The 15,782-nt window shown below is 41.3% G+C and overlaps 1 protein-coding gene across 1 annotated transcript in view; it reads left to right on the top strand.

The window, feature by feature from the left end:
* The first annotated feature begins 7,912 nt into the window (after positions 1-7,912).
* Positions 7,913-15,782, top strand: part of LOC110719069 (probable serine/threonine-protein kinase At1g54610) — a 43,462-nt gene continuing 35,592 nt past the window's right edge. Inside the window, exon 1 of the mRNA XM_021897980.1 lies at positions 7,913-8,984. Coding sequence (XP_021753672.1) covers positions 8,601-8,984 — 384 coding nt within the window. The 5' untranslated portion in view covers positions 7,913-8,600. The remainder of the gene's footprint in view (positions 8,985-15,782) is intronic.

Raw genomic sequence — 15,782 nt, 5'->3', positions numbered from 1 at the left:
CCTCCCTTAAAATTAAACTAATACGACCTGTCCCAACATAATAGCAGGCGTCCGGCGGCATCCCTCCGGATGAAATTCGTCGCAGAGAGCAGCTCCCTTTTGGGTGGAACATTGCTCTATAAACTAATTACACGGCACCTATACGACTGTCCCCAAGGGCAACCACGTAGCCGTTTTTGAGACAAGGATAACTCTATCACTAACCAAACCAGTGGTAGCAGTTGACATCTAAGTCGGATGACCCCCTGTATTACTTGGGATAAATGCAGGGGGTACCTCTTGAGTTAATAGCCAACAAAAATTGGCGAATCAAAAGGTTCAGCCGGCCTCCGCCGCCTGGTACCTTTACTACTCAAGCAGGAGTGACGGCGACTGAGTAACACCAAAGTCAACTCATAGGCACTCCCTCAAACTTGGTATGGAACCTAAAAGGTTTGAGTAGACCGCCTGTTTTTTGGCAAACAGGGGCACTCAAACCCCTATTCCTACTAGGTAACCACTCCTTGGGTTAATAGCCAACAAACATTGGCAAATCAAGGGGATCAGCCGGCCTCCGCCGCCTGGTACCTCTACTACTCAAGCTCGAGTGTGACGGAGACTGAGTAACTCCCATGTTAACTCATAGTCACTCTCTCAAACTTAGTATGGAGCCTAAAAGGTATGAGTCGCCCGCCTGTTTTTAGCAAACAGGGGCTCTCAACCACTACTCCTGCTAGGTTAACAACCTTTGAGTTAATAGCCAAGAAAAACTTGGCGAATCAAGGGGACTATCCGGCCCCCGCCGCCTGGCTTTCCTACTACTCAAACAAAAGAGGCCAACGGCCGAATAATGCTAAATGCTTACCGTTGTGCAATAGTTGACAGTCCACCTGATCAGGGGCTATCTGCATAGTGGAGCAAAGAATCGGCATCTGTCTAGTTCGGCGGCAATCATTATTATGATTGATTAACCTTGAAAATGTCATACCGCCAAAGGTATCAAAATTTTCTAAGTTAATCAAGTCCATCTCCCATTAGAACTAGACAAGATGCCGACCTAGCAAAGCTTCGAGGGTCTAACTTTCGAAAGGAGCAATCCCTCCTGGAAAGAGAAATTACTCCTTTCGAGGGGCAAATGTTTAGGGTAAAAATTACCCATGACAAATGGACCAATCCGGACCTGCCACGTGTCCACCACGTGGGCCAATCAGCGTCCGCCACTTGTCACCCTAAGAGGTCCAATATGGACTAATCAGGCCACGCCACGTGGCCTCCCATATGCCAAATAGGCAAAATGGCCACCAAGGCCCAAAGTCCGAGAGAAGCCCAATTTGCCCTGGTTAACCTAAACCTAGGATTGGCACGCTTCTCAAGACTATAAATACTTAATTAATCCTCATTAAAGGGGATTCAGCAATTGATGACTCTCACCTAGAGAAGTCTAAACACATTGATCACTCCTCCCCTAGAGGAACCAGATCTCCCAGCTTTACTTTCCGCATTTATCACTCCTCAAACAAGTACTAACTTGACCGTTGGAGGCGGAGCTCCCACCACAAGGATTCTCCGTTGTTTTGCAGGTACAGGCGCAAGGATACCAGTCCCGGAATTGTAACTCTCCCGCAGGACATCAGAAAACCCCGAAACAGATTGGGTGCGAGAACCCACTGTCATGGCTGCCAAGGTGAAAACCTTAGAGAGAAAACCACGCGCTCAACCCTCTCTTCTTAATCAATTTGACTTCTACTTCTTTTAGTAAAGATTAAATTAATAAGTAGAAACCTTCACAAAGAGTATGATTGACCTTCAAGGGGCGAAGGGACCAAATTCAGGTTTGAGGCGAGCATACTCTGGAGTTGTTAGGTTGTATTCAGGCGATGGAATCACCATGTTCCCCTCATCCTCACTCTAGAGTATAACACTTCGCTTGCAAGATCTCCAAGGTAAGTTATTACCATAGCGTACAAGGGATCATCATCAAGTAGATCCTCTAACTCCCTTGTAGACTGAGGGGTGCTTGTCCTTGTAGGAGGCACAAAGGCATTCTGCTCAATATCAGCAGTTGTAGGGCGGGGAGGCTTGTTCGCCGTAGCCTTGATCGACATTACGTTGGGAATGTCCGGAGTGAATGTCAATTGGTGACATACCATGATGGTTTTCCTGAACGAGATGGAGGCCTCATCTTGATGCGAAACTTCGAGTGGAACTTCGGCTTTTCGGCAGGTCGGACCACAATTGTCACGGGATATTTTGTGGACTTTTTTCTAAGTTAGGGACTTATGAGGTTCCCGTGATGGCGCCTAGACCAAGTCTAGACCAGCCTAACACTTAAAAAATAAGACACATACACACAAGTAAGAGACAAGCACCAACACAAGTAAGAACACTTTATTATTTTCGTGGCTTACAAATACAAGGAGTTTCGCTCTCTAGAGCTCCCAAAATTCGCTGCCCAACAAATGAATGCCTTGGCCTATTTATAGGCACTAACTACATCCCAGTCAGCTAGGATAACTACCTACAATGCCCACTACACCCATGATCTAGTAACTGCCCACTACTTGCATGGTTACTTAGATGCATCTAGACTTGTCCACGTACCAAGGGGAGTTATCCACATTCAGCATGATTCCATAACTACATGGTAACTGTCAATCCCCACTATGCCATGCTCCTATATTTTAGGAGGTATGCATTAGTATGCTTATGTGGCGCTCAACCGCCTGATCAGCATAACTACCCACTCTCTCTTAGTGTTCCTATTTTCTAGGAACACTAAGTGAGTGGTGTAACTGCCATATGACGTGGCATCATTCCCTCAGAATAACTACCCACGTTCCAGGTAACACCCCACTACTTAGGTATTCCTATTTTATAGGAACCGCCTTAGTAATGGCTTAACCGCGTTCCCGTTTGACTTCGGTCAAAGTTCCGGTCAAGGTAACCATTAGTCAACCTACTAACATCATGGTCCTATACTTTAGGAACCATACTTAGCCACGTGCCAACTCAGCATAGTTGTCCCGATATTTTAGGGAGAGTGGTGCAACGTAGGTGGTTACCTCAACCGCCCACTAGCCCCACTACTCGCCCAATCCCTAGAATCAAGGCAACCGCATGCTAACCACGATGATTAAGTGTAGGGAATTTTTCATCTCACGCCCTACTGTGGTTCATGTTTTTAAGCATGGAGGCGCTCTAAGGAAAAGAAGCTAGCTAGAGAAAAAAAAGTCCCCAACAAGTTTTAGAAACTTGTAAACCGTTCACGGGTGTGAACGTTACACCCCATTCACGATCATAGAGATTGCTAACTCCATAGTGGTCCGAAACCATGACTGGATGTTCGGGGATGATGGTACGAATCCAACCTAAAAGAGATTGAACCCGTCCTAAATTGGCCTCTACTTAATTCCTTAGATATTCATGCACGCTTTTCGATCAACATAAATACATCAAATTAATCCTAAACCTGTTTAATCTACGTTGGTTGATTATTAATGCACAATCAAATCTAATATTAGTGATCACTCGAATTAAAATCATATTGAACCTGAATCAAATTATTAATTATCTTATTAGGCGTGATTTCAATTACAAATTCTCTTTAAGCCTACAAAAAAGTGCGTGATCAAGCAATATCAATAAATCATGAATAATCAAGTAACATATTATTAATATAACAATCATCATCATAAAAGCATCATCAAAATATTGTTAGTAGTAAGATCCTAGGCATGATACTAAACGGATTAATAACAAATCCTAGCATGTCACTGATAGCAAAATCAAAGCGTTATCCTAAACATGATACTAACAATCAAAATAACATCCTAAGCATGATTTCTACTCGAAGATCAAAAGAATAATTAAGTAGTCGAATTACTTACTTTGATGCCTCGACTTTCTTGCTATTAAAAACAATACACACGTTAGTAAACTTCAAGAAAGTTAAATCAATAAAGTAAATAATAAACTCAATTAATTAAGAATTGAAATATAGATTTGGGACCAAACCCTCAGAACTATCAACCTTTCATGTCGAGGTCGAAGGCAATGTTGAGTATGGTTTGGAGTATCTGAATCTCGCGAAGGAGGTATTGTGACTGATTGGGATGTATCAAGGATGTGTTTTGGCTAAGAACATGGATGATTGATGATGATTGGAGCTAGTGATTATGGGTTATAATTGATGGTTCTAGCTGATCTATAAAACAGGGAAAACGACCTCTATTTATAGGGGAAAAAGAGAGTCGAAGTGATCAGAAAAGATCAAAATTCGAATCAAAATAGAATAACTCTTAACGCGGGGTGACAGACTTATCGCGACGTGCCAGTGTCCATCGCGACGCGATGGAACTAACGTGGCACGTTGGTTCTGTCGTCTTGCGATGATTTCTAAAGATAAAAAGCCGCACGGAATTTGATATCCAATAGAATTGGGTTGATGAAATATATCAGCCCAAGGCCACACAAGTCCATGGTTCCATTGTAGGAACCATAGTCATCGCTGACTGGGTCGCACTTGTTCCTCCATGCGCGAGTCCCCATAGTTTCCACCGTAGTGGTGGACCATAGAGACATCCTTCACTACTAAATATTAAGGTTTTTGCGACCGCCTCAAACAGTTGCTGAAAATAGCAAAAATGGTCGCTGAAATTAATTGCGACCGTCGACGGTCGTAACGTGGTGGCCGTTATTTTCTTGGTCGCAAAAATACATTATTATGACTGATTGACGGCCGCAATAAATTTGCGACCGTTTCCTTTATTTTCAACGACCAGTACTAAAATGGTCGCAAATGTTATTAATTCCGACTGGTACAGTGACGGTTGCAAATATTAAAGTTTGCGACGGCTATATGCAGAAATCAAACCAAAATGAATGAAACCCAACAGAAAAAAAAACTAGAAATGAATGAAACCCAACAAAAATCAAACCAAAATCAACCCAAAAACCTAGTAGATTTCAAACAAAATTACAAACCAAAATCATTCACAAAAATCAACCAAAAATTAAATCAACCCAAAAATCATAAATCAAACCAGAAACTAACCACAGTAATCAAACCAAAAAAACCAAAATTACAAACCAAAATCAACCCAAAATAAACATTAACAAAAATCAAACCAAAATTCAAAACGAAAATCAAACCCAATATTAAAAAAAATCAAGCGCAATATTAACAAAAATCAAACAAAAAAAACGACCAAAAATTCAACCTAAAAAATATACCAAAAAAATTAAACCCACAAAATTCGACAAAAAATCGAACGAAAAACGAAATAAAACCCACATAAATCTAAATAAACAAAAACAAACAAAAAAATTAAACCCACATAAATAAATTCGAACAAAAAATAAACCCACATAAATAAACTTGAACATAAATAAAACCCACATTAATAAAACTGAAAAAAAAAAAAAAAATTAAACCGCATAAATTCAACCAAAAAATCGAACAAAGAACGAACAAAACCACAAAACTCGAAAATAAACAAAAACAACAATTTTGTTTTGAAAATCAACATACCTTTCTCAAAATATTTTCCTCTTTGGGTTTACCAAGAAAACTCCAGATCTGGAATTTTTATGATCGAGTTTGACCATGAACACCATAATTTGTTTGTTGCTCGTTGAATAACAAAATTTGTTTATTGCTCGGTGAAGAACGCAAGCAAAGAAGAAAATTAGGGTGAGGAGGACAGGCGAGCTAGCGTTGGTGAAAAAGAGAACGGAGGGAGGAGCAGAAGAGAAGAAAGAGATAAGAAGAAAGAGAAAGGAAAGAGAACAGAAGAGGGAGAAAGAGGCGTGAGAACTGAGAAGAAATTAGGATTAGGGTGAGTAGGCCACCCCTTTTATACGCTTTTTTTTTAAAATAAAAAATAACCTCTCACAAAATTGCGACCGAGACATTAACGGTCGCAATTTGTGAAATTTGCGACCACTTTTAGCGGTTGCAACAAAGTTATTTTTATTTTGAATTTATTTTACACACGTATTTTATTTTAAAAAAATGTTGAAATACCTTTGCGACGGTTTAATAGCTGAATGTCGGTCACAGAATGGTAGCAAATCTGCGACCGCTTTGAAAATGGTCGCAATGCTACGACTACATAAAAATCAGTCGTAAATTTCATATTTTGCGACCGTTTTCATGAAAGTCGTAGAAAAACGGTCGCAATTTGACCGAATTCTAGTAATGCTTACATGATTCCAAGAGCATTCCTTTGTTAAACCACACACCACTGGGCTAGCATGCACCGTACTAAGCCATAAGCCCCTACTGGTCACCCGCGTCTGCCCTAGTTAGGACCACCGAGTCGGTTTGTCCTATCGAGTGTTCGCCTTAGCCATCCATGTGTGTTATAGTCCCCATAGGCCCTCATATATCCAAGACCATGCCCAAGGCTCTCGGCCATAAGGCCACCCTTAGGTCAGCCACTGACCTATTGAGTGAGCACTCGCCCCCAATAGAGCTTTATTTTGTTTTAGCCTGGAAATACTAGTGAACACCCAACTGACGGTAACATAATAATGGGCTCTCAAGCCCATCTTTTGAACCCAACCTTGGCCCTATGGCCATGTATGATCTATTATGGTCCTAATAAGTCCCCGCAATCAATACCAAAGGTTGTTATGGAGTTTTTCCCATCAAAATACTCTGAGGTTCTTTTGGTGCGCGTGTGCGCGTGCTAGCCATAGGCCTAAGGCCTAGCTGATTAAACCCTTGCTAGCACCATGGCCTAAGCACTTGGGGGTTATCCGCATAACCTCACAAGCCTTAGACATGATTGTGAGTTGTCTTAGCCTCACTTGGCTCGTTCCCCTTGAATCGAGCATGCACTTGCTTGTGTAGGCAAGTGAGATCCCGAAGGCCTTGCGCTCCTATGCGGGGTGGTCGACACTCTTGCCTAGGTCGACCCAAATTGACTGTGACAACTAGCTACTAGCCAGGCCATCACGAGGCTACGACTATGTGTGACTTGCGATATGTTTTTTGACTTATTTTCTTGTCTCGTTGGCTCACAGAATTAACTTGACGTTTGACGTTCGTCTTCAACGCTCTAAGCTCGAAATCCGACGTTTGAGTACGTAATGTCTTTATTCACGTATTTAACCCTTCGAATTAATTCGTCGCCTTAGTTTGGTTACGCGATTGGGTGTGACCCGTTGGGTTCAATGAAGGGTAAGCTGTGAGATTAATTATATTAATCTCACTAATCAGAAACAACCTCCGCTAGACTTTCCGATCACTTGACTTCACTGAATAATTAGCTTCCCTAATTAATTCCAAACCCTCTATCGAAATAATACACTTGTTTGAAGGACATCATTCCTTTCATAAGTACCTTAATCATTAATGATGGGAGGGGTGAATATAGACTTATTATTCAAGGTATATTAAGTACTCCAACTTCTCTCTACTTTCTCTATCTAAAACCCATTGTTTTTCGGTTACTAACTTGACTGTCGGAGGCGAATATCCGTTGTTTTGCAAGTGTCTGCAACCGTCCGAACACATTGAAGACCTGTATCCCAAGGGAATCCCAAAAACCCCCAAATCAATTGATGTTTGGAGGTGTTTTTATAAATAAGGGTGGTGGTGACAGTAGTTTCCATGGATAACTTGGAGGAGGAAAGGTGGTTTCAAAATCTAGAGTTTGGGTGAGTGATTAAGGTTAGAGAGGAGGGAAGGTAATGGTGGGTTAATGATGTTTAAAAGGTGAGGTTAAATAAGTAAAAGTGCAGTGTTAAAGTTGCCAAATAAGGAAACATGTCAAAGTAAAAAGAAACTTATCAAAAAGGAATACAGATCAAGTAATAAAGAACGGAGGAACTATATTATTACGTATTTTTTTTAACTAATCCTCCTAACCTACGCACAAGGAGAAATGAAACAAGTAATAAAATATGGAGAGAGTATTAAGTATAATTTTCCAATAATAATTTATGAGTACCAAAATTTTGACTGAGACATTAAACAAACCGATAACGGTTTCCCGGTTGGATAGAGAAATTAGAGATTTGTTTGTTTATTTTTTTCATTCATGGGTGAATGTTGAAAACCTGCCGTATCATTCACTTATAATACTAGAGAAATTTCTCTTATTCGATTCGATTCTTCCAAAACTTTGAATAACCGATTTAATTTATTCATAATTTGAAAAAGTAAACAAATAGCGCCCACCATTTGGTTTTTGAAACCCTAATTACTTTTTATTTTTATTTTTTCCTTTGCTGGGTCTTGTTTCTACACGCTACCAGTTACACGATTTGACTCAGTTCAAGCTTTCAAGGTCCCAAATACTTTCTTGTGGATTTTGAGTTTCTGGGTATTTTCCGATTCTTAAATCCATTGCTTTAATTTCCTCCAAATTTCGTGGGTTTTTGATTGCTTGAAGATTGGTTAATGAATTTTGATGGGCTGGAAAGTGCATAAATGTAATACTTGGTGCGATTTAGAAGCAAGTTTTGAGCTGTGATTTTGTTGGGTTTTTGGGTATTGTTAGATTTTCTATAATTTGGTGGTGTTTTTGCATAATTTGTTGTTGATTTGAGGTGTGTGAAAGTATGTACATATTAAATTGAGGGTTCAATTTAGCTGTGTCATTGATACAACAATGGGATGTGTAAGTAGTAAGCCCAAGGCTGTTGAAGATGGTGGTGGGAGTCCTAGGCAGAGAGTACCGAGTAAGAGACTGTCTCGAACGACGTCTTCGAGTAGAGAAGGAGGTCCCCAAATGATGAGCAGAAGTGATAGTAGAACGTCTTTGATTGATAGAAAGGCAAACACTTCGATTCGATTATGTGAGGACCGTTCTGAGAAGAGTAGAGTGAAACCGGAAGATGTTTTGGTGCATCAATCAGATATTAGCGTAATTCCTAAAGCTTGGGAAGGTGAGCAGGTTGCTGCTGGTTGGCCTACTTGGCTTGCTATGGCTGCTGGTGAAGCTGTCTCGGGTTGGATTCCTCGGCGTGCAGACTCTTTCGAGAGATTGAACAAAGTATGCGCTTTCTTTCCAATTTACTCGTGTTTCTACTTTCTTAATGTTCCCCTTACCTCTATTTAAAAACTTTGATGTTCCTAAGTCATTATTGTGTATCTGTATACTTATAAAGTTATAAGTAGTGGACCAGTGACTCTTCATTTGGTTAGTTTTGTGATATAAATTATGAAGAGATACCTAAAGGATAAAATTCAGGCTAGTTAGCATGGAGACTTACAAAAGATTTTATTTGGTTTCCATGTCTTTATCTCTAGAACTCTAGATGTTATAAGCTAAGCCGTGATAAAGCTTTGATTTCGAGTGGTGTCTTGAGCTTTTTTGAACTTAAATTCTCAACTTTGACCTACATTAAAATTCAACTTGAGTTTTTAATCTTTTATGTTATGTTAGTTTATATAACTACAGTTTTGTTATTGCTTTTGGGTTTCTTAACAATATTGTAACTATATTTACTATTTATTTTAGGTGAGCTGTTATAATATGTAAAATAAAATACTTATAACGTACTTCTAAGCTTTTTAGCCTGGTAATGAGCTTTTCAAGTCAAGCAGTTTTGTCTAGTAATATTTTTGAGCTGTTTGGGAGCTATTTAGGATCATAAATGCCCCTAAGTTTAGACAAATGGCCAATATTTTTTATGTGTATCTACTTGAAGATTTGTAATTGGATTGGACCTAAGGTGAAAACGATGACAAATATCAACTTCTTGCCATGGTATTAAATCTTAATCGTATCACTGCATCGCGAGCATGTATAGGAATTTGAGCTTACTGCGACGAAAGATATATTAGGCTGCAACAGTCGCGCCCACATTGCCCGCAAAAGTGGTTATGTGACTATTACCATGATTGCGACCGCATCTGAAATTTAATACCATGCTACTTGCTTCTTACAATTTTTCTAGTGTCATGATGATAATACGAGTGTGAATCTTGTGTCAACTAATGTTGCAATAATTTCAACTACATTTTCCCATCGAAGTATCAATATTGGTGAGATAATCATGGACTAAAAATTATCTTCTCATGTTTCTCTCACATCCCACTAAGACTACCTATATCCCCTTTTTTGTTTCTTGTGGTTGCTCATGGGTTTTTTTTTTTTTTTTTTTTTTTTTTTTTTTTTTTTTTGGGGGGGGGGGGTTGGGTCGGAGGAAACGCTATCATAGGAATGGGGCAAACTCAATGGGACATCCATACCTTTATCTCAGCATTAAAACAGTTGTTCATATAAATTGAGTAGGAGTTTATATTTTACTGCAACAAATGAGTTCTAGTAACCTTAATTTAGGCCCTGTTATTTTTAATTATTTTTATTGATTAAAACTTATTTTTACTGATACTATATTATATTTGTTCTTTAATGTTACTGATTTAAACTTGTTTTTACTTAACTAAACTAATTTTTGTTGAACTTATATATTTTGAACTTAGCTTAGTTTTACTGAAATTATTTTTAACAAATTAAGTTATATTTATTGATTATCATTTGAATAAGGGGAAGAGAACAAGTCTAGTGAGATAAAGGGTTTTCATGTGAAAAAATTGAAGCCTAATACATTTTCAATTATGTACACAAATTTTATCCTCAAGTATTTTTCTGATCCCAGCAGTACAAACCATAAGTCATGACTCTTTTCACTCTTCCTAGAAAAATTTAAATTATTGTGGCTCGAGTTTCTCGATGACTATTACTTAGGGATTTAATTTACTACTTTAGGAGCTAATTAATTTCTTATGTGTTAACTATGTAAAGATGCCAGTGACATGAATTTTTAGGGTTTCTTTAATATTTTGTCTTGCTTGCAAAGCAAAGCTTGATTTGGGGATTTTACCCCGCCACATGGTCCAATGAGAGTGTGCCATGTGTCACCCTAAAAGGAGTCCAAATGGACTCACCTGGATTTGACACGTGGCATGGAGATACTCATCAGGGAATGACGACTTTCAGGGCTCAATTCCAAAGAAAATCGCAAAGCGGCACAGCCCACCAAATCTAGGTCAGAATGACCTAGGTAAGGGCGCATTTACCAATGACCCTATAAATAGGGAGATTTACCCCATTTTGTGATACATTTAATTATTACATCACAATCAATTCTCCTACAACAGAGAAAACACCTGATCTCGGGATCCGAGAAGATCTACTTTTACTTTCCGCACTTTTTACCTTACTTCGACCGGTTCTAACTTGATCGTCGGAGGCAGAACTCCTACCAACAGGAGCTTCCGTTGTTTTGCAGGTACAACCGGTAGGGAATCCAGTCTTGGTGACGTAACTCTCCCGTAGGACATAAAAAACCCCAAAACATTTGGCGCTGTCTGTGGGGAGATTAGCTCTAAGATGGTTTCTTAAGAGACTGTATCGCCTCTTGAGGACAGAGGTCCATTCGGACCATGATACCGATTCTAATCTAGAGGTCGAAGTATATACGGTCAAAGATAAATCCCTTAAAACTAGACGCATCCGTTTCAAGGATAATAGGGAACAAGTCGTTGATCAGGTGGGTTCGAGTAAGTCAACCGACCAAGCCCAGGCGACAGAACACACTGCCCGAGACGAGTTCATGAAATTTATGACGAGTTTCAAGGGAGAAATGAAGGACCTGATCTCCAAGAGGATGGTTGGTTCCAGCAAGGGTCAGTCGGCCAAGAAGCCCTCTCACTCTGTGAAGGCTAAGTCGGTCAAAGATAGGCAGCCCACTCTGCATCCTAAAACGAAGGAGGGGATTCGGCCTTTGAACGATTGGACATAGTTTCGCTTCCCTGAGTAGGGAAAGAGGAAGGCCATCCGGCATACTCCGGATGGCAGCAAGAAGACTATCGCTGATGCTCGACTTATTATTGAGCAAAGGAGAAACCAGCAACTATCTGACTCAGCTTCTGACGTTGACTTTCCTGGAGAGCTTCCAGAATACCTCGATGAGGAGAGCCTGTGAGGCTCGTCATACAGGTCCTCAGATGATAGGGTCAGTCCCATATGTGCCCTGTCAGCCATACAGGCCATTAGCCTAGCCTTACCTGCAGCCTGCCCTCTTCAGGGGTTAGGCGACATATAACGTCCAGCCACTGGACCCGCAGCTCCGTCTACTCAAACTTTGAGAACAACCTTCTGCGTTCTCCAAGGAGATAACACAGCCGACCAAGGTTAAGAATGTCATGGTGGATAATTATGATGGTACCACCAGAAGACCACCTGTTGGCATACACCCACCTCATGTACTTGCAGGGGTTGAATGATGCCGCATGGTGCAGGTGAAGGGCATTGCCCAGTAGTGGTTAGACAATTTGCCGGCTTGGTGCATCAACAATTTTAGGATACTTGCGTTCTTGTTTGCCTCAAACTTCTCCATAAACATACCCACTAAAAAGACATGCCTTGACTTAGGTGCGGTACAACAGGGAGATAGGGAGGGGCTCCGTTCATACGTCTGACGGTTTCAATTTGGTGAGAATCCAGATCCAAGGATTGTCTGACGATGTTGCTTACATAGACTTCTTCAAAGGTCTGAAAGACGGGTCGACTTTCAAGTTTGACCTCGTCCGAAAGAGAATCTCAACTCTTCAAGAGGCGCTGATGGAGGCGGAAGCTTATGTACAGACGATCGAGCTCTGCTCCACCTGCAAGCAGTCGGACTCCAAAAAGTCTGACAAACAAAATGGGAGTCGGCAAGAACAACCAGCTCAGAAAGCTGAAGAGAGCAAGAAGAGAAAACGATTCTCATCAGCTATCCTAGAAGAAAAGCAAAGAGTCTAAACTGTACGTTCCCAAGTACAAGTTTAACAAGGACCGCTACTCCATCATCATGGAGATAAAAGACCGGGTGACCATTGAGAAGCCTAGTAATGAAAGGTCCGGCCAAAAATCGGAATAAAGACAAGTACTGCCATTTCCATGAGGATATTGACCATGATACCAACGATTGCTACAGCCTCATGCGGTTGCTAGACAGATTGGCTGATAAGGGGGTGCTAAAGTCCTACATCCTCAAGTCCAAGGTGATCTTGAAGATGGCCCCTAGACAGTCGTAAAAAATGCCAGCAAAACCCACCAGTAGTCCGGACACAGATAAGGAGCCGGTCTACACCATAGCAGGCGACTTTGTTAGTGGGGGCCTAACTGTCAGAGACACAAGTACCATGACAGGCAGTTGGATGTCAGCTCGGTCGATGAGGGCCATGCGTCTACCGACACTTTTCTTGAGGTCATCATCTTTGAGAAGGATCGGGTGAAGTCTGCCGGCCGCATGATGACTCCATTGTTATTGAATGCAAGTTGGCCAACCAAAGAGTGGGTCGTATCCTTATTGATACCGGTAGCTCATCCGACATCATCAGCTGGAAGTGTCTGTCCAAGTCCAAGCTGAAGTACAAGCCAGGTAGCATGCACAAAGTTACTCACCCCTTGGTTGGTTTTGGGGGTGGAGTTGTGCACCTAGTCGGCCGAATTGATTTACCCATTCGGCTAGGAGAGAAGGGAGAGGGGCGCCATATGGTCGTCCGGTTCTTGGTCGTAGAAGAGCTGACCGCCTATAATATCATTTTGGGCCGTCCAACTCTGAACAAATCCAAGGTCGTCATTATCCCATCCCTTATGCTGCTGAAATTTGAGAAAGATGATGGTTCTATTGGCTTCGTGAATGGAGACCAGAAGGCGGCTCGAGAGTGTTATCTCCCAGACGTCAAACCCACGGTGGTAGCAGTGGGCGAGGGTGAGGAGCCAATAGACCTTGACAATGTCAAGGTAGCAGACTCTGCCCCACCAACAGTAGGCAAGAAGAGAAAGGCCGACTGGAGAACATATAGATATCGTTCCGGATAACACATGTCGGAGTATACTGTAAAGGTTGGGACGACTGCTTTTGCAAAACAGGGTGCAGACTTGCACTATGAAAGAATTCAAGGACATTTTTGCCTTTGAAGTAGAAGAGATGCCAGGCATCAGCATGGATCTCGCCGTCCACAAACTCGCCGTGGATCCAAAAAAAAAGCCTGTTAGGCAAAAGAAAAGAAATCACAGCGAGGAAAGACCTTAGTCGGCAGCCGCCGAGGTCAAAAAGTTGTTAGACGCCGGATTCATTCGACAATGTCACTTTTCAGACTGGGTTGCGAATGTTGTTCTTGTGAAGAAGTCGGATAGTACCCGGCACATGTGTGTTGATTACTCTGAACAAGGCATGTCCGAAAGATAGTTATCCACTTCCCAGATTCGTTGTGGAAGAAAGATCAAGAAAAGACTGCATTTGTCACTTATTAGGGGTTATTCTGTTATATCGTGATGCCGTTTGGCTTGAATAATGCGCTTGCTACTTTCCAACAAATGATTAATATAGTCTTCAATAATCAAATCGGAAGAAATGTAGAGGCGTGAATTGATGATATGATAGTCAAATCCAAGCTACAGACGGACCATCACAGCCGAGAAACTTTCACCACACTCAGGCGGCACAAGGTCATGCTCAATCCCAAGAAGTGTCTTTGGTGTTGAGGCTGGGAATTTTTCGGATTTTTGATTGATGAAAGGGGAATGGAGGCTAACCTAGAGAAGATACAGGCGGTTATTGACATGAACTCACCTCGCCTGTAAAGGCTTGTTAGCCCTCTGCCCAAAGAGACGCTTTACATGTACTTAGCCGTCTCAGATCATGCCCTTAGTGTTGTTCTCCTTGCTGAGAGAGACGACATCTAGCTCCTGGTCTATTTCATTAGTCATGTTCTTTGAAATGCTGAACTCCGGTACCCTTAGTGTTTGAAATGCTGGTCTCGCCTTGTTCATGGCCGTCAAGAAGTTGAAACCATACTTCTTAGCACATCTGGTGGTGGTCTATACAAACCAACCCCTCAAGCGGCCAATGACAACTTTAGAGTCATCTGACCGAATGCTCAAATGGGCTATTGAAATGCAAAGTTTTGAAATCTCTTTAGAACCAGGAAGGTAGTGAAGGGTCCGACTTCATTGTTGAAATGACAAGGCCGGTTGAACCGGAAAATCTTAATCAGGTTTAGAAGGTATATGTAGACGGGAGCTCTACTATGAACGTCTGTGGTGCAGGGATAATATGTAAGTCTCCTGAGGAGGAAAAATATGAGTATGCACTAGGCCGAGACACTTGACGATTTCAACTTAAGTCAAGTGCCTCGGTCAGAAAACAATCAGGCGGATGCTTTGTCAAAACTGGCATCGTCCGGATACACCTCGGTTAGTCTTCTGGAAAAACGTAGTATTGAAGAGGATCCCATTGGAATACTGGACCGAAGTTCAACCTGGATGGACGACATCCAGACCTATATGCTAGACGACACTCTACACTCTGCTAGATGCATATCCAAAAATGGTCGCAATGAAAAAACGTGGGCCAACTTTGTGACCAAAGTGGTCAAGGTTCGAATATTCCAGTCCAAGAGTTGAACGTTAGGGAATTGATTTTGTCCAAGTCTTTCTTCGATGCTACTCCTATGGATTTTGGCGTGCACGGTCCATATAATTCCTCAAATGGTTGCACCATATTGAGCGTGACTAATTACCTCAATAATGGGGGAATGTAGGCTGATTTAATGCATACTTTAAGGAGAGTTTCAAGCTGGCTTAATTTCGTAAAAAAGGAGCTTGAATGAAGGCTTAATTGGGAGGTTACAAAGGCGCATTTCAAGGCTACTTTGGAGGACGAATTTGGACAGCATTTTGGAGTCAATTTGCTGAACGTTTTGGGAGTTATTCTTCCCTTGTTTTAAGCTCCCTTAATTAGAGCAATAATTAGTTGTAATGGGGATTATTTTGGACGGTTATGAGCCACTT

The sequence above is a fragment of the Chenopodium quinoa genome, unplaced genomic scaffold (assembly GCF_001683475.1).
Source record: "Chenopodium quinoa cultivar QQ74 unplaced genomic scaffold, ASM168347v1, whole genome shotgun sequence".
Lineage (NCBI taxonomy): Eukaryota > Viridiplantae > Streptophyta > Magnoliopsida > Caryophyllales > Amaranthaceae > Chenopodium > Chenopodium quinoa.
Note: the sequence above shows the minus strand (reverse complement) of the source record. Positions and strands in the feature narration are given on the sequence as shown.